Consider the following 18,599-nt stretch of genomic DNA (forward strand, 5'->3'; position numbering starts at 1 on the left):
GACCCTTTTTCTAAGTATGATTGTATTTTTAGCTTGTAATAATACTGAATATGTCATTTTATTTTCTAATTTTTATACTTATTCATACATTGAGAAATTTCCATGTAACAATATATTCATAAATGAATTTAAATAAGAAGGCAGAATATATACATAGTTAAAAATAAACAAAATTTAATGCATACAAAAAATAATTAGCACATTTTTACAAGTCACAACAAAATAGTGATAATGACTTTTTTGAAAAAACATAAATACGAATTCCTGGAGGCAATGACTAATCATATATATTTTTTTAACATCTTATTTCCTTCTTGCAGTGCTTAGCAAACTACCATGCATTTGTGGACACTTCATTCAGGAATAGTCAAGTGAGTTCTTGTTTCTATTAAAATAAATTCTTCAAGAAATGGAAACTTAAACGTTCTGATTATTTTTAAAGGATTTTTTTTTTTTTTTTTTTTTTTTTAGTACTGGGGATTTGAACCCAGGGCCTTGTGCTTGTGAGGCAAGCACTCTACCAACTGAGCTATCTCCCCAGCCCCTTAAAGGATTTTCAATGGTGAGAAATGCAGTGTCCCGTAGTGAATCACCTCAGTGCACTATTAGGATTTTTAAATTTCTGTTTATGATCCTAGATGCTATAATGCTGTATCAAAAATGCTTGTTTATAATTTGGTGCTCTATAAACAATCTCTGTCCCTTTCAGTTTATTGAGAGAACAGCCTGTACAGTCAGAGAATCAATCTAGGTTTAAGATTTCTGCCTTCTCAGCAGTTTCTTAGGAAGCAGCACCTTTGAATACACTTCATCTAGTCTTGGGAGACAGTATTCAGGAGACATTTTGTTGTTTTTTTTTTTTTTTTTTTTTTTTTTTCCTTTTCCCTGTGGAGATTGAACCCAGGGCCTGGAATCTGCTAGGTAAGCACTCCACCACTGAGCCACACCCCACCCCACAGGAGAGGAAAAGAAGACTCAGGAGGTAGAGAGAGGTTACTCTTAATATCCGCAGGTCTATGACAGCGCTGTAGTCAGCCTGGCAGAGCCAGTTTTGCAGAACAGGGTGAGTTTTGTGAACAAGGAGGACCAAATCTATTATTTATCCATCCCCATTAGCTACTCATTTCTCATAAATTATCACCCTCTCCTCATTCTTATTCTCATGAGACTCCTGCACTTACTACCTCCACTTTCTCAATGCCTTTGTACTTCAAAGGCAGACTGGCTCCCAACACCCTTTTGAAACTGCTCTTGAAGGTCACTAATGACCTAACTGCTATATCCAATAGCTTTCCCTCAGCTCTAATCTTACTTGATGTTGCTGCAGAATTTAATATGCCTGACCACCTCTTTTATTTTTGAAACTCTTTTCACTTATATTTTATATTACCTTCTGATGCTCACTCAAGGTTGGATCAAAGAAACATTAGTAAATATGCCTAACATTCATTGAGTGTAAGGCACCTCTCACTTAATTCTCATTTGTATAAGGAAAATTTCATTCCTTTCTTGTAGGGGAGAAGACTGAGACTTAACGGAGTTGAAAAACAGAGCCCATGATCTTAACTGCTTTGATGCGTCCTACAGAGCTGGAAGGGATTTTGAGAGGTCAGCAAATTCAGAATCCAGTTCTTTTACTTTTTATGGATGTATGTTTGGTACTGGGGATTGAACCCAGGGGTGCTTAATCGCTGAACCACATCCCCAGCCCTTTTTTTAATTTTGAGTCAGGGTCTTGCCAAGTTGCTTTAGGGCCTTGCTAAATTGCTGAGGCTGGCTTTGAACTTGTGATCCTCTTGCCTCAGCCTCCTGAGCCACTGGGATTATAAGTGTGCCACCACTCTCAGCTTTAGATCACTTTGTGTAGTACTGCCATCTTTTTTTTTTTTTTTTTTTCTTTTTTTTTGATTCTTCAGCTAAAATAGCAGAAGAGATGATTTATTGTGCACACGTTACACTTGAACGCAACTGATATCAACCAGTCCAAATGCCACAGGTCCAGGGCAAAGGATCAACAGGGCAAAGGATCAACAAGGATTGTTTTGGTCATGAGCAAGGCGGGTCTCTTAGAGGTAGTCTTGGTGATCTGATGGTGATGGAAATTCTAAATCACTGAGAGACCAATCAGGACAGTAGCATTCTGTCCAACAATTTATACCAGCATCCCAGTCCTCCAGCATTCCCTATTTTTGTTCCTTTGACCTCCCTGGGTACACAAGTTAGCCTGCTTGAATACCTGCTTTGTCTTTCTTCTTTTGTGCTTCAGCCTGCACATTCACTTTTTTCTCAACTTGGCTCTTATGGTGCAGAGGTTTCTAAGAAGATGATGCTAAGGCCAAGAGAGCAGTATTGTTATCTTAATATCAAATCCTCTAACCCATGAACACAGGGTCTTTCCACTTCCAGATATTTATTTCTTTCAGCAATATTTAGTTTCCTGTATACAAGTCTTTCACCTCCTTGGTTAAATTTCTTCCTTAACATTTTATTCTTTCTGATGCTATTGTAAATAGAATCATTATTTTTTGCCGTACTTGGGATTAAATCCAGGGTCATATGCACTCTATCAATGAGCTACACATCAGCCTTCTTTAGTTTGTTAACTTTTTGCAGTACTGGGGAATACAGGGGTGCTCTGCCACTGAGCTACATTCTATTTTCAATCAGGATCTTGCTAAATTGCTGAGGCTGGACTTAAACTTTTGATCTTCTTGCCTTAATCACACCAGCCAGACACAGGGATTACAGGGGGGTGCCAACATGTTTCAAGTGGAAGGTTTTATGTTTTCCCCTCATGGTAAGATACATATAATATTTACCAATATTTTTAATAGTACAGTCAATGACAGTAAACATATTTATTGTTGGGCTGTTGGGAGGTTTTTGATTACTAATGCAACCATCTTGGTATATGTCTATTCAGACTTTCTATTTGTTTCTTGAGTCAGTTTTGACAGTTTGATTTTAGGAATTTATTCATTTCATTTGCTATCTAATTTGTTGGCATACTATTTTTTTTCCGTCATAGTAAATTTTATTCAGCATAATGGATGATTTATTGGGTGTAATGGAAATAGATCAAGGACAGTAGGTCAGAGTTCTGGCATACTATTTGTGTTAGTTAATTCTTTTCTTCTTTGTTGTTGTGGTGCTGGTAATAAATGCTAGGGTCTTTCACATGCTAGGCAAGTGGTCAACCATTGAGTTATACCCCAGCCCTGCGATGCTTAATTTCACCCATCAATTTGACTATACTATGGGATACCTAGACATTATTTATACTATGGGATACCTAAACATTATTTCTGGTGTGTGTGTTAAGGGTGTTTCTGGAAGGGGTGAGTGAGCATTTGAATCAGTAGACTGATCTACTTTCACCAATGTAGGTGGGAATAATCTAATTTGTTGAAGGGTCAGATGAAATAAAAAGTGGAGGAAAGGTGAATTCTATTTGAGCTGGGATGCCCATGTTTTGCCCTTGGACATGAGAACTCCTAGTTCTGAGGCATTCAGACTCTGAATTATATCATCAGATTTCTTATGTCTCCATCTTGTAGATAGTACATCATAGGATTTCTCATCCTCCACAATTGCATGAGCCAATTTCCATGATATAACACTCTCTCTCTCTCTCTCTCTCTCTCTCTCTATATATATATATATATATATATATATATACATATATATATATTCTATTAGATCTGTTTCTCTGGAAAACTCTAAGTACCCTCTTATAGTCCTTTTTGTTTTTGTGAAGTCAGTAGTAATGTCTATTTAATTTCTGATTTTAGTAATTATTGTCCTTTTTTGTTTGGTATTGGGGATTGAAACCAGGAGCACTTAACCACTAAGCTACACCCCCAGCCCTTCTTGATTTTTTATTTTGAGACAGGCCTCACTAAATTGCTTAAGGCCTTGTTAAGTTGCTGAGATCCATCTCAAACTTGCAATCCTTTTGCCTCAGCCTCCTGAGTCGCTCCAATTATAGGCGTTTGCCGCTGTGCCTGGCTTGAGTCTTCTTAGTCAATCTAGCTAAAGGATTTTTGATTTTTTTGATTTAACTTTTGATTTTATTGATCTTCTGTATTGTTTTACTATTCTTTATTTTATCTGTGCTCTCATCTTTGTCTCCTTTTGCTAGCTTTGGACTTAGTTCACCCTTTCTAGTTGGTTGAGGTATGGAATTTGGTTATTGAGCGCTGCCTGCCTTTTTTTTTTTTTCATGGTATTGGGGATAGGACCCAGAATCATCCTACTCCTGACCTGGACCTTTACTTTTCCTTTAAAAAATTTTTGGCACCAGGGATTGAACCACTGAGCCACATCCCTAGCCGTTTTTGATATTTTATTTAGACTCAGGGTCTCACTGAGTTGCTTAGGGCCTTACTAAGTTGCTGAGGCTGGCTTTGAACTGGAGATTCTCCTGCCTTAGCCTCCCAAACTGCTGGGATTAGAGGCATGTTCCATCTTTTTTTTTTTTTTTTTTTTTTAATCTAGGGTCTTGCTAAATTGCCCAGGCTGGCCTTGAATTTATAATCCTCCTGCCTCAGACTCCTGAGTTACTGGGATTGTAGGTATGTGTCGTCATGCCTGGTTTCCCATAAGTTTTGGTATTTTTTAAAAATTCATCTTAATGTTTTTTCTAATTTCCCTGTGATTCCTTCTTTAGCCTACTGGTTATTTAAGCATGTATTATTTAATATTCACATACCTGTGAATATTCAGTTCTCCTGTTATTTTTATTTATTTATTTAGGTATGAGGGCAGGGATTGAACCCAGGGGTGCTTCATGAGTGAGTTACACCCCCAGCCCTGCTGCCTTTTGGTTCTTTTTAGTTATCCATGACAGTATAATCCATTTTGATGTAATTATACAAACATGGAATATATCTTATTCTAATTAGGACCCCAGTCTTGTGGATGGAGATTTACTATGGTATATTCATATATGTACACAGGAAAGCTGTTAGATTCATTCCACTGTCTTTTCTTTCCTTTTACTATCTCTCCTCCCTCGCCTTCATTCTCCTTTAGTTAATCCCCTGAACTTCTATTCTTCTCCCCTTTTAAGAAGTTTTTTATTTTGAAACAGGGTCTTGCTAAACTGCTGAGACTGCCCTTGAACTTGTGATCCTCCTGCCCCAGACTCCCAAGTCACTGGGATTAGAGGTAGCACCACTACATCTGCCTTTCTTTTTACTTTTCATTCAATAAGATTATTGAATGATTATTGAAAGATTGTATTATTTTAATCTTGTTAAAGTTATTAAGACCTTTTTTTTTTTTTTTTGTTAACCTAAGTTCCTTTACTTGAGAGATGAACATGAAACTCATAGAAGTCAAGTGACTTGTTGAAGGTCATTGAGTAAGAAAATTAGGATTAGAGTTGCGGCTGTAGCTAAATGGCAGAAAGCTTGCCTCACACATGTGAGGCACTGGGTTTGATCCTTAGCATGGCATAAAATTAAACAAATAAAGGCATTCTATCCATCTACAACTACCAAAAATTTAATTAAAAAAAAATTAGAAGCGGGGCACAATGGCACCTGCCTGTAATCCCAGTAGCTTGGGAGGCTGAGGCAGGAGGATCACAAGTTCAAAGCTAGCCTCAACAAAAAGTGAGGCGCTAAGCAACTCAGTGAGACCCTGTCTCTAAATAAAAAACAAAATAAGGGCTGAGGCTATAGCTCAGTTGGCAGAGAGCTTGCCTTGCATGTATAAGGCCCTGGGTTCAATCCCTAGCACCACCCAAAAAAAAAAAAAAAAAAAAAAAAAAAAAGGAACATGAAAGTGTTTAGGATTTCCTTGGGCTGGGAATATGGCTCAGTTGGTAGAGTGCCTCCTTGTAAGCACAAGGCCCTGGGTTCAATCCCCAGCACCACCAAAGGAAAAATAGGGTTGGTGATGGTTCAATTCCCTGTACCCCCCCCCCCCCAATAAGTAAATTTTTGAAAAAAGAAAGAAAATTAGAATAAGAACCCAGATCTTCTTTTGACTCTTGGTTTTTATTTTTTAATTTTTTTTTGTACTGGGGATTTTTATTTTATTTTAGTTTTTTAGAGTGGTCAGGAGTGCTACCACTGGGCTACATCTCAGTCCTTTCATTTTTTTAAGATAAGGTCTTGCTATATTGCACAGGCTGACCTCAAACTTGAGATCCTCCTGCCTCAGTCTCCCAAGTAGCTGGGATTATAGGATGTGCCACTTTGCCTCCTTGACTCTTGGTCTTTTACCACTGAAATTTGATAAATTATGGTAAGAATGCAATAGGAAGCCAGTCAGTCTCCTTGTCTGACTTTTCTGTTTTTTTTTTTAAATACATTTTTTTAGATGTTGATAGACATTTATTTTATTCATTTATTTATATGTAGTGCTGAGAATAACCCAGTGCCTCACACGTGCTAGGCAAGTGCTCTACCACTGAGCCACAACCCCAGCCCTGGCTTTTCTGTTTTTACCTTCCTCTTAAAATAGGTATTTCCCAGGGACGTTTAACCCTGGAGCCACATCCCCAGCCCATTTTATAGGTAGAGAGAGGGTTTTGCCAAGTTGCTTAGAGCCTTGCTAAACTGCTGAGGTTGTCTTTGAACTCACAATTCTTCTGCCTCAGCCTCCTGAACTGTTGGAATAACAGGCCTGCACCACTGTACCTGGGTCATTTGGTCTTTTTTATCTGCACTACTTTCTAGCCACTTCCACGGCAGCCTCTTTTTTTGGTGGGGACAAGGTCTCACTATGTTGCCTAGGTTAGTCTGGAATTCCTGGGCTCAAGGAATTCTATCTAAGCCTCCCAAGCAATTGGGACACCAGGTGCCTCACTGCACCAGGCTAGTCTCCCTTGTTTGGAATGCCAGTCTCCTTTTCCAATTCCATGCTAGTTATTTCTACCAGGGTAATCCTTGGGAACTTCAGGAAAAACATGTGCAAAAAGAGACTCAGGTTTTGCATCCCATCAGCAACTCTTCCTAGCATTCCTGTTTTTTTTGTTAATGACTCAGAGGGGGAAGATGGAAAGTCATTTTTTGTAATTCCCCTTCACAAGATCTCCATATTTGTTCAACTTCAGCCTTTTGTGTCTTTTCTCTGTAGTGCTAGTCCTATTTGTCCTTTTCTTTGTATTCACACTGCTACCATACTTTACCCCATTTTTACTCATTGCTAGGCAATATAATACTTATCAATCTTTTTTTTTTTTTTTTTTTTTTGTACCTGGGATTAAACCCAGGGGCACCTAAATACTGAACTATTGAGCCACATCCCAAGTCCTTTTTTATTTTAAGACAGGGTCTCATTAAACTGCTGAGGGTAGCCTTGAACTTTGGAACCTCCAGCCTCTGCCTTCTAAGTCACTGGGATTACAGGTGTGCACTGCCACACCTAGCACTTATTAGTCTTTCTAAAGTAGATGGTATCATCCTTCATGCAACATCAAAAATATAGCCCCCTAGGCTGGGGGTGTAACTCATTGGCAGAGCAAGCATGATCCATGCCCTGGGTTTGGCACCAAAACAAAATAACTCCCTTGTACTCAAACAGCAGAAGACAAGCCTCTTAGCTTGTCATCTAATGCCTTCTTCCCCAGGCCCCCCCCCCCTTTTAAATTTAAAAAAAATTTGAAACAGGGTCTCACTAAGTTGCCCAGGTTGACTCTTGAATTTGCAATCCTCCTGCCTCAGCCTCCCTAGTTACTGGGACTATTGAAGTGTGCCACCATTCCTGGCCATCCAATGCTTTTTTTTTTTTTTTTTTTTTGTGGGGTGGAGGGCATACCAGGGAGTGAACTCGGGCACTTAACCAATGAGCCACATCCCCAGCCCTATTTTGTATTTGTTTATTTATAAAATAAGTCTACACAACTACTGTCAACTGACTTTTTTTTTTAAGAATAGTATTTTTTTTTTTTTTTTTTTTTGGGTGCTGGGGATCGAACCCAGGGACTTGTGCTTGCAAGGCAAGCCCTCTACCGACTGAGCTATCTCCCCAGCCCCAAGAATAGTATCTTTTGTATACCTTTATTTTATTTTTATGTGGTGCTGAGGATCGAACCCAGGGCCTTGGGCATGATGCGCGAGCGCTCTACCACTGAGTCACAACCCCAGCCCTGTATTTTTATTTAAAGACAGGGTCTCACCGAGTTGCTTAGCGCCTCGCTGTTGCTGAGGCTGGCTCTCGTGATCCTCCTGCCTCAGCCTCCCGAGCTGCTGGGATTACTGGCGTGCACCACCCAGCTCAGCCATCCAGTGGTTTTCATAATTTGCTTCCAACCTTTTAATTCCACATCTGTGCCAGTCGCCACCCCTACCCCCAAGTTTAGCAACAAAAAGTACAAGGTGCTGGGAATCCATGGGGAAACAAAACAGACAAGGTCATTAACTTATGAAGCAATTCCTTTTTAGGGTTGTTCCTGCTTCCTGAATCTCAACTCTTCTGCTCCGTTTACTCTAGACCAGGCACTACTCTAGACCAGGCACTTTTAAGAAAGTCCCTGCTACTATCCATGATGATTCTAAAGTGCTGGGTATCCAACTTAGGGCCTCATGCCTTCTGGGTAAGTGCTCTACCACTTAGCTATACCCCCATCCACAGGCCCACTTTTTTACCCCAGGGTTAAATGGGTCCAAAATGTCCCAGGAATTGGTCTTGCTAGAGAAAAACGGGGCAAGATAGAGCAGAGCAAATTGATTTCAGTGAGAAAGGCCTGCCATTACAAAAACCATTACAGCCTCTCTCTCTTCCCGCAGGCCAGGCCTCTGCCCTCAATCGTGGTCCAGGCGCTTTCGTTCCTTCTCTTCAGGCGCAGCCTAGGTCCACCTAGTCTGCAGTCTCCCTCCCTCCCTCGGGAGCGTCCTCCTTTACTGAAGTTGCAGTTCCCGCCTCGGTGCTCGAGAGCCCGCTGAGCTCACGGAGGAGGGACTTTTCGCTGGTTCCAACCTCTTCTGGCTCGGAGCTCCAGGACCCGCCCCCCGCGCCAGTTGCCAGGGAGCGGTTGCCATAGAGCTGAGCAGTTGTCCGCGTGCGCAGGCGGAAGTCCCGGATTGAGGCGCCGCCATTTTTGCTGTCCGGACGCGGAGCGAGAGGCTGAGAGTCGGAGACGCTATCCGCTTCCATCCGTTGCGCAGACCCTTCCGGAGCCGCTGCCGCTATGGATGATCGGGAGGATCTGGTGTATCAGGCGAAGCTGGCCGAGCAGGCTGAGCGATACGACGGTGAGTTGGGGGGGCAATGGGGAGCTGGAATTCTCGGACCCTCTGCCGCCGCCCACAGAGGCCGGGAACAGGAGACAAAATGGCGGCATCGTCTCCGAGCTTGGCCTGAGGACTTGGATTCGGGAAGTAGGAGATGGCCTGTGCGCTCCCGGAGCGATGGGAGGCTCCAGGCCTAGGGACTTGACCCTTTCTGTGTCCTTAACTGCAGACACTCTTGAACCGGGAGGACGAGGTGATAGGGTGGAGGTGTTGGTTGTAAAATGGCGGCTGGGGGGGAGGGCGAGTCCCCGGGCGGGGGAGGGGGAGGAGATGGCGGGTGCTGTCTCCCGGCGAGCCATCCCCAAGGGAGCTTCTGGGACAGCTTTGCGATATAATGAACAATTGGGTGGGATGAAAGGGGAAGAAACAACCACCACATGGGAGAGAGCGGAGACTGGAAGCTGGAGCGCGGGCGCCTTTCAGGGAAATATGGCGGGTGGGGGCGGTGGCTTTTCCCCGGAGGCCCAGTGTGGGGCGGCGGCTGTGGAGTCTCACAAAGGAGAATCCTTCCGAGCGGAGGGCTTCTTTGGGCTTATTGTGGTGGGTAATCTTGTGGGAGAGTGGGAATCACTGCAGATCATCATTGGGTGGAGGCAAACCGAGATAGTGCGATCAGATTTCTTCCTGTAGCCCGGCACACCTTCTAGTGTGGGTTTTGGGGGGCGTCCCGAAAAACCACTAGTGCACCCTTTCCTCGGACTAAATAGGAGAAGTCGAAGTTCCTGTAATATTTTTCAGTTTTGATAAGCACAGGGTTCTGATGGATAGAACAGGAGACAAGGAGAACCATGACTAGCCTTTGTAACGCCCGTGCCTCAGTCTACCCATTTATAAAAATGTTGACTTAACTGTTTGTACCCACCATTATGACATATAGAAAGATCTATTGAGAATAACGTTATTTCAAATCATGTTCGGTAACTGTATTTTGGTTGACTCCCCAGGCTTGGAATGCGTGTTCCCACTTCATGTTGGGATCTTAACGTATTCGAGGCACCCAGCTGAGGTTTGGGGTTTTGGGATTATGAACGTAGACGATCCTGCTGTTTTCCTGTTTTCAACATGATTTTACCCACAAATTTCTTTGTTCATTGGTGCTAGGAATCAAACCCAGCATTCTCTACCACTGAGCTACACTCCCGACCCTTATTCATTTTATTTTTTTGTCTTTTTTCAGAACTTTATTGAGATATGCATTGTATCTGTCAAGTCTGTTACAGCAGTTTTATTTTTCAAGCCTCTCATGGTCCACCGTTTTGGACATCGATACTTGAGTTATCCCCACATGTTAAACTAGCACTAAAAAGGCAAAAGATTCACATATGTGGTTCCTCATTTTAATGCTTTTGGGAAGAGGGCTGGGATGAGACATGGTGGGAATCAAGAACTGTTGATTCTTAGGTTTTTCTTAATGTTTAAGTCACGTAACACTTTTCAAAATGTTATGAAGTGCCTTTCCCTTGGCCAGTTTGGTCATATGAATAGTTTCAGGGCCATTCGGGTGTATCATCAGAAATTAGCGTTCAGAGATTTGAAAAGGAGGAGAAAAAGTCTCCAAAACTCAAATTAAAAAAAAAATAATGTTATTGTGTTTTTTTTATACTTTATTTATTTTTATGTGGCGCTGAGGATTGAACCCAGCGCCTCACACATGCTAGGTGAGCGCTCTGCCACTGAGCCACAACCCCAGCCCCTCCAAAACTCAAATTTAGGAAAGTTACCTGAACTAAAATTGTGTTGTAGATTTTTAAATTGCTGTTTATATTGAACAAGGTTGCTTCTGGCAGGGGGAGGGGAATAAGATGGGGAAGTACAGCTCAAGGTCAGCTTTGTCTTTATTTCAGTTTGTTTAAAAATCAAACAAGTGTAGGTGTGCTTGTGTGGAAGACCCTACTCCCAATATAAGTTAACCCTAGTAATCTTGTGCCCTTGGGAGGAAACTTGAAGTTATATTTGCACTTTTTTATTTTGGGGGATTTAGACTGAATAAACTTGCATGATAACTAAAAGGGAGGTAAGGGGAAGTGACCCCCCCTCCCCATTTGTTTTTTAAACTCTCTTTAAAAACTGATTTGGAAGCCCATGATAGTAGCTTCCAAATAAATGACAGATTTAGTCATCTTGTTTGTGATTTGAGTGCTGAATATTTATGACCAAAGCTCTTCATAGGATTCTGCTCTTTAGATAAAGCCATATATTTGTTGTGTCCCCATCAGGGTTTAAACAGGGAAGAAAATAGGGTCTACAGGGTTTACAAGGCACTCCTGTGACTTGGGGCATATGGAAGGGATTCAGTGAAAAAGTAGAAGAGGCGGTCACTGGAAATCGACCTCTGTCCACCACTTTATTGAGTGTAATAATTTGTTTTGTGGTGACAAAATAATACTAACACTAGCCACTAAAGAACTAATCAGGTATAGGGAGTGAATGCATTGCAGTGATTTCGATTTTGGGTACTTGGGTATAAATGTTGGCTTTCCATTAGCCCCTTCTCTTTGTTACTGCCCGAGGCTCATCTTTTTTTTACTTTGCAGCTTCAGTAGAACCTAGTGCCTAAACTTTATTTTCATTTAACACTATCCTGGAGAATTGGAATTAATATATAGATTAACTGATGGTACGGCAGAAAGAACTAAGCTGTGTTCAGGAAGGAACTGATTTGGGATTGCATATAGGTAATATTGAAGTTTGGGGCTAGGGCATTGGTTAAATCTAACATCCCTTCCCTTATAAGTCAGTAGTCTAATAAATGGTTTTTAAATCATTTGTAGCCACGTTAAGAAAGTCTGTCATCTCTCCAGAAACCAATCTTACCTTCCCATATATATGAAACATACTATTATAGGAAAGTAAGGACAATAGAGGGGGGAAATTAATACTTTCTCCATTTTGGGGGGTGTAGTAAAGATGTTCACATATACTACATTTGGGCTTCTGGGCAGTTGTTCTTGTCCTTTCCTAATTTTATCTGTTAAGATTGACTACATGGTTGATGGAGGTTTTGATAGTCACTTTTGGCTCGCTGAATATATCAACACCAGAATGAATCTGTTCTGAGAAACTTGAGTTAAAAGAACCCAAAACCTTACCAGCTTATTCTGCTAGTGGGTGAAAGATGGGAGCATGTTTAAAATGAACTCCCTAATATGTGTCTTGTTAGGGGGGAAAATAGTGTTAACATTATTAATGAATTTAAAAGTCTTTAGATTACCAATCCTTTGAATATAGGCCAGTAATAATTTTTTCACTGCTTTTTCAGTTTATGAACTATATTGAATACATTTTATTTTCCCCCTGCCTAATGCATAAGAATAATTGATAACAATTTTAAGAATTCCTTTTATAGGTGTTTATAGACTGTGTAAGGGCTGCTTTTTGGTATACTTTAGATTTTTGTGGAGTATTGTCCATATTTCATTTTATCTGGTTTATTCAATTTGGGGTTATGAAAGCATTAATCATTGCAATTTAAGGGTAATGAGTACATTTTAAATACTCTAATTACTCTTCACCTTTCTATAAAAAGGTCTGAATTTGAACTCTGGTACAGGAAGAACATTTATGACAAGTATTTAAGCTGAGCAAATTTTGAAATCAGTTAAGTGCAAGCAAACATAGAAAATCCATACAATTAGACTTTTCATAATTGTTTTATAGCTTGGTCAAAGGAATAGCATTATTTATTTATTTGCACAGTTATAGGAATTGAACCCAGGGCCTTGCACACTGTAGGCAAGCATTCTGCCACTGAGCTACATACATCCCCAGCTTTACGAAGTACTTTTATTAAAGTTTCTTGTCTTATAATCTGATACTCGATAAGTGAAACTTCAGTCCAGTCAATTAATGTATCTAATTTTACATGTTTGTTTTAATACTTTCAGAACATAATCTGAAGTATGATTTTGTAAAAGATTATAAGGCTAACTTTGCAGGGAAGAAGTTTAAGTTCTTGTGTATAAACAGTGATGACAGGAAAAAGGTAAAGGCTAAATTTTAAAACTTTATGTGTATTTATTAAATACAACTTTATTTTATTTTTGTACTAGGGATTTAACCCAAGAATTCTTTGCCACTGAACTATATCCCCAACCCTTTTAAATTTTTTTTAATTTTTTGAGTCAGGGTCTTACCACCTTGCTAAGGCTGTCCTTGAACTTGAGACCTTCCTGCTTCAGCCTCCTGAGTCACTGAAATTAACAGGCAAGAGCCACTGTGCCTAGATAAATATCACATTTATATAGAACATCATAACTCACAAACCCTTTTCATGAAAGTTTTTACTTAATTCATGTAACAGTATTTGAACTAAGGTAGAGTTGTTAACTTTTGTTTTGTGGTTCAGAAAATTGAATTTGAAACCATACCCAGATTTTTCTGATTGGTAGTCAACTATTAAATGGTGAAGTCAAAATTTGCTGACCTTCAGACCAGTGCTCTTTCTCTTTACCCACTGATAAAAGTTCTATCGGTAACCAAGTAAGATGGTGCCTTTTGGGAGAGAAATGGGGTATGTTCATTTTAGTGATTACTTCAAACAGTGTCTGGGTATTTGACTTGTCTAGTATCCACTGTAAGTATAGGTAAAATGGTGACACTTTTCTAAAGAAAGCATGCTTTCTTTGAGAACATAAAATTCCATCCTGAGGAACAGTGAATGAAGTTAGAATAAGTGTGTGTTCATGTACAGTTTTCGTAACTACCTTTCTTAAAAACCATGGTTTATCATAGTGTTTATCCTGGAATATGACTGATGCTATGAGTTTCTCTGAAGTACTTTTAAAATATTTCCCCCTTCACTTTTGTATTAACAAATACTCGTATAAGATGTCAGAACTTTTAGGAGGGGATGATATTGGCGTATACATTATTCATAAACGTTGTTGTAAGTTTTTTTTTTTTTTTTTTTTTTTTTGGTGCTGGGGATCAAACCCAGGGCCTTGTGCCTACAAGGCAAGCACTCTACCGACTGAGCTATCTCCCCAGCCCCATGTTGTTGTAAGTTGTGTAGAGAATTATAAAACAATCCATTAAGGAGCACTGAGGAACAGCTACAAAAAAATGATGTTTTTTTGGGGGGGAGGTGGTACTAGGAAATGACCTCAGTGAAACTTGTATGACTGAGCTACATCACCAGTTCTTTTTCTTTTACATTTTTAAGACCGGGTCTTGCTAAGTTGCTTAGGTTGACCTCAAACTTGGGACCCTCCTGCCTCAGCCTACCAAGTAGTCTGGTGTGTGCCTGTCAAAAATCATTCTTAAAGCACCCCTGGGTTTAAATTCTCAGTAAACCCCCCCACCCCCCAATAGTGTTTTTGAAATGGGCATTTAGCACTTGGATGCAGTTAAATACTTGTCAACATAACATTGTGGTTTGATGTCATTAACCAAATGTCCATGTTTAATCACTAATTAATTTACCTTCCAAATCAGAACACCTTGAGAAGAGGTGGTACTAATTCATAATTGTTATGGAATAGCTGGCATAAAAACTGGGATCATCCTGGGCCACAAACTTGCCTGCCCTAAGTCATCTTAATATTAAGCCGTTTGTTTTCTTTCACTAGTTTTCTCATCAGGCAAATTTCCTAAACTTTGTTCATCTTTCCAGCATAAAGATATCTTAACTCTACATCCCCAGAAGTTTGGTTTTCTTCTTTTTCAAATGAGATCAGGGCTGGGGATATACTCTACAGTTGTAGAGTGCTTGCCTTGCAAGCACAAGGCCCTGGGGTTCAATCCCCAGCACCACCAAAAAAAAAAAAAAAAGGGAATCAAATGAGATCAGCGTTTAGCACAACCCATGATAAAGTGAAAGGTTCTTCCTCTTAGTCCCCTTACCCATTAGGAGGAGAATGGAAAAGTCAAAAGATATGGTAGTGGCTGAAAATAGAACTTACTGGCTGGCATACAACCAGTCAGTCTGATGATGTCAAAGACAAGTTGGCTGGTTTTTTTGTCTACCTTGAGGTTGTTTTGTATTTTATTTAAAATGTAATAAATCCAGATGTTAGCAAAAATGTGCTAAGATCAGAACTTTTTATCCTGGGTTTTTTGTTTTGTTTTTGTACTGAGTATTGAATCCAGGGGTGCAGAATCACTGAATCTCACATCCCCAGCCCTTTTTGTTTTGAGACTCTTCTGTCTAGAACAATGAATCCTATACAGTCCAGTCCAGAAAACATACCTATTTATATTTTTTCTCTTTTGTAGTGCTGGGGTTTGAACCCAAGACCTCTACATGCTAGGCAAGCACTCTTATCACCAGGCTTTATTTCCCAGCCCCTGGTTTATGGTTTTTGAAATTTAATCTTGAATTTACTGCTCTTCAAATGATCTCTCACAGAAACAGAGCAAATCTATCTTTGAAAGACTTGTTTTATAGTCAAATCAGGATTTTGTATAAAGCTGTATGAAATGGGTTTAATTCTTCATTTACATATGAAATTTGGAGGAGACATTATGTTACGAAAGTTATGCCTTTCATATTTTGGCAGATATGGGAAAGTAACAGCATAAATCTTAAAACTAGGTTCCTCATCTGTAGAATGGGGATTAATGTCTGCTCTATTAACATACAGGTCTGTTAGAAAATAGTGAAATCGCAACATATAATACTTGTTTTTTTTTTTTTTTTTTTTTTGCTGTGCTGGGGATCGAACCCAGGGCAAGGCAAGCACTCTACCAACTGAGCTATCTCCCCAGCCCTTACTCGTATTTTATGAAACATTTTTATCCATTGCAAAAAGAGTCAGGAATTGTTTTTGGTGTTGGACTACTAGGATCATATTAGAAGAAGATAACTTTTTTTCCCTTTTTCCTTTTTTTTTTTTTATTTGAAGCAGAGATGGTATTGAGAATGAACCCAGGGGTGAGCTACATCCCCAACCCCCACCCCCCCCCCAACCGCTTAAAAATTTTTGAGGCAGGTTCTTAGGTTGCTGAGGCTGACCTTGTACTTGAGATCTTCCTGCTTCTGCCTCCCAAATTGCTGGGAATACAAGTTTATGCGACCATGCCCAACTTTGATAACCTACCTTTTCCAGACTGTCATTTGATAAAAATTGTGAAGAGAAGTTGACTTTGCTCTCCTCCTTCACCTCATACTTCAGTGTTTTGGGTCATTTATCTTTTTAGCCTCTACTTTTGTACCTCTAACTTCTGTTGGAGCCTCAGCTTTTTGGTTCTGCAGCCAGCTAGCTTCCTTGAAGGAAGTATTGTCTTAAATTCTGAGAGGAGAAATTGTTTCTATGGAGTAAGAGGGATTCCCCTCCCCCCTTCCAGAATTGTAGAATCTTGGTAGATGATTGTGGGGGTAGGGCAGGGGAAGATGATCTTTAAGTTCTTTATGAGGCTAAACATTTTCCTCTTTCTAAGTAACGAATCAGTTAATAGGCCAGTACATGAAAAAAAATTGTGTATTAGTGTTAAGATTATTGTGTTTTGTTGGGCTAGGTGATGCACAGCTATGTTTCCAGCTACTAAGGAGGCTGAGGCAGGAGGATCACAAGTTCCAGGACAGTTTAGGCAATTTAATGAGACCCTGTCTCAAAAAAAGAGCTGGGGGGCGGGGAAAGCTGGGGATGTGGCTGTGGTTGAGCCCTCCTGAATTAAATTAACAGTACAGTTCACAAAAACCAGGGCTGGGCTAGCTGGGGTAGTTTATTGGTAGTAGCACTTGACAAGCTGCTTCTCGTGTGAGGCCTTGGATTTGATTCCCAGTACCACACATTCACATAAAGAAGCATATTGTAGGGGCTGGAGTTGTGGCTCAGTGGTAGAGCACTTGCCTAGTATGTGTGAGGCACTGGATTTGATACTCAGCACCACATATAAATAAATGAATAAAGTAAAGGTCCATCAACATATAAAAATTATTTTAAAAAATATTGTAGGATTTTTTTCCCCCCTTTTCTTTGTACTGGGGATAGAGTCTAGGGGCTCTCTACTGCTGAGCTATTTTTCCAGTCCTTTTTATTTTGAGACAGTCTCATTAAGTTGTTTAGGGCCTTCCTAAATTGCTGAGGCTGACTTCGAACTTGTGATCCTCCTGCCTCAAACTCCCCAGTTGCTGAGATTATAGATATGTGCCACCTGCCTGGCTAGTAGAATATTGTGTTTGGAAAAATTTAGCATTTAAACTGGTAGTGCACACCTATAATTCCAGCTATTTGGAAGACTGAGGTGTGAGGATCACTTGGACCCAGGAGTTCAAGATCAGCCTGGGCAACATAGCAAGACCCCATTTTAAATAAACAAAAAAATTAATTAATTTAAAAAGGTCCATGTATGTCCATGATGCACAATCAATTAGTGCAAAAATATTGAGAAGAGAAAATGGGTGAGCAAAACAAAATATCACTGTAACTCTGAAATACACAGGACTAAAGTTTTATAAAGGACTGGATAAGATTTGGAACTTAGTAATAACAGCATTGTGATTGTGGCCATCTTAGATGAGTTTTCAGGGATGTGGGGGAATGATCACAGGGCTTTCCTCTATATTGCCGTTTTCCTTTTTTTTTTTTTTTTTTTTTTTTTTTCTCGTGCTAGGGACTGAACACAGGGAGCTTTGTCTTTGAGCTATATCCCCAGTCCTTTTTATTTTTTATTTTGAAACAGGGTCTGAAGCTGTTTTTGGAATCCTGATTTAGCTTCCAGAGTTGTTGGGATTAAGGTGTGCACTCTCTCGCCTGATTTACTGTCTTTTCTTATCTACAACTAATAACTGGTCACTGTCATACTGCTGCTTGCAAGCGCGCGCTTGTGTGTGTGTGTGAGAGAGAGAGAGAGAGAGAGAGAATGAATTTGTTTTTATGGGGGGATTAGGACATGGGATGAAACCTTGGGGTATGCCCCTCCCTGCTTGCTTCTTGTGACCTTGACCTTTCATTTCGCAATTCTGCTAACATTGCTCTTTGCTCCTCGTTTTACGTGTTATCCTTGTCTGTCACAACTACTTGTTTCCCAACTTTCTTTCCAGCTGTTTTAAGAGCTGTAAGAATTTTGGTGCTAACAATAGTATTATGTAGCTATTTTATTTTTATATGACTTAAAGATAGGAAACTATTTGATTGGCAGCTATTTTAGGGGCCCTTGTATCAAGTTCGGAAAAATTAGCAAATAGATTTACTTCACTAATCTAAGATGTGATTTAAAGTGTTAATACCCTTTTTTATCCCCCTCTAGGCCAGTGTTATATCATTTGAGCCACATCCTCAGTCCCCACTTAGGTTTTTTAAACTTAAGTCTGAAACTAGCCAGGTGTGGTGGCACATAGTAATCCCAGAGACTTTGGAGACTGAGGCAAGAGGATTGCCAAGTTTGAGACCAGCCTGGAAAATCTTAGGGAGA

The 18,599-nt window shown here is 40.1% G+C and overlaps 1 protein-coding gene and 1 long non-coding RNA gene across 3 annotated transcripts in view; both read left to right on the plus strand.

The window, feature by feature from the left end:
- Window positions 1–326: 326 nt before the first annotated feature.
- LOC306658162 lies at window positions 327–952 on the plus strand. The gene is made up of 3 exons (XR_013762981.1): window positions 327–371; window positions 472–562; window positions 894–952. It is a non-coding gene; the product is annotated as an uncharacterized lncRNA (long non-coding RNA).
- Window positions 953–9,030: 8,078 nt separating this feature from the next.
- Window positions 9,031–18,599, plus strand: part of YWHAE (tyrosine 3-monooxygenase/tryptophan 5-monooxygenase activation protein epsilon) — a 34,376-nt gene continuing 24,807 nt past the window's right edge. The window contains exon 1 of one of the 2 annotated variants that reach the window (XM_079130977.1): window positions 9,031–9,206. In XM_079130977.1, coding sequence (XP_078987103.1) covers window positions 9,143–9,206 — 64 coding nt within the window. In that variant the 5' untranslated portion in view covers window positions 9,031–9,142. The remainder of the gene's footprint in view (window positions 9,207–18,599) is intronic. The other variant, XM_079130976.1, reaches the window with a different exon arrangement.

Source organism: Sciurus vulgaris, assembly GCF_902686455.1.
Source record: "Sciurus vulgaris genome assembly, chromosome: 3".
Taxonomy (NCBI): domain Eukaryota; kingdom Metazoa; phylum Chordata; class Mammalia; order Rodentia; family Sciuridae; genus Sciurus; species Sciurus vulgaris.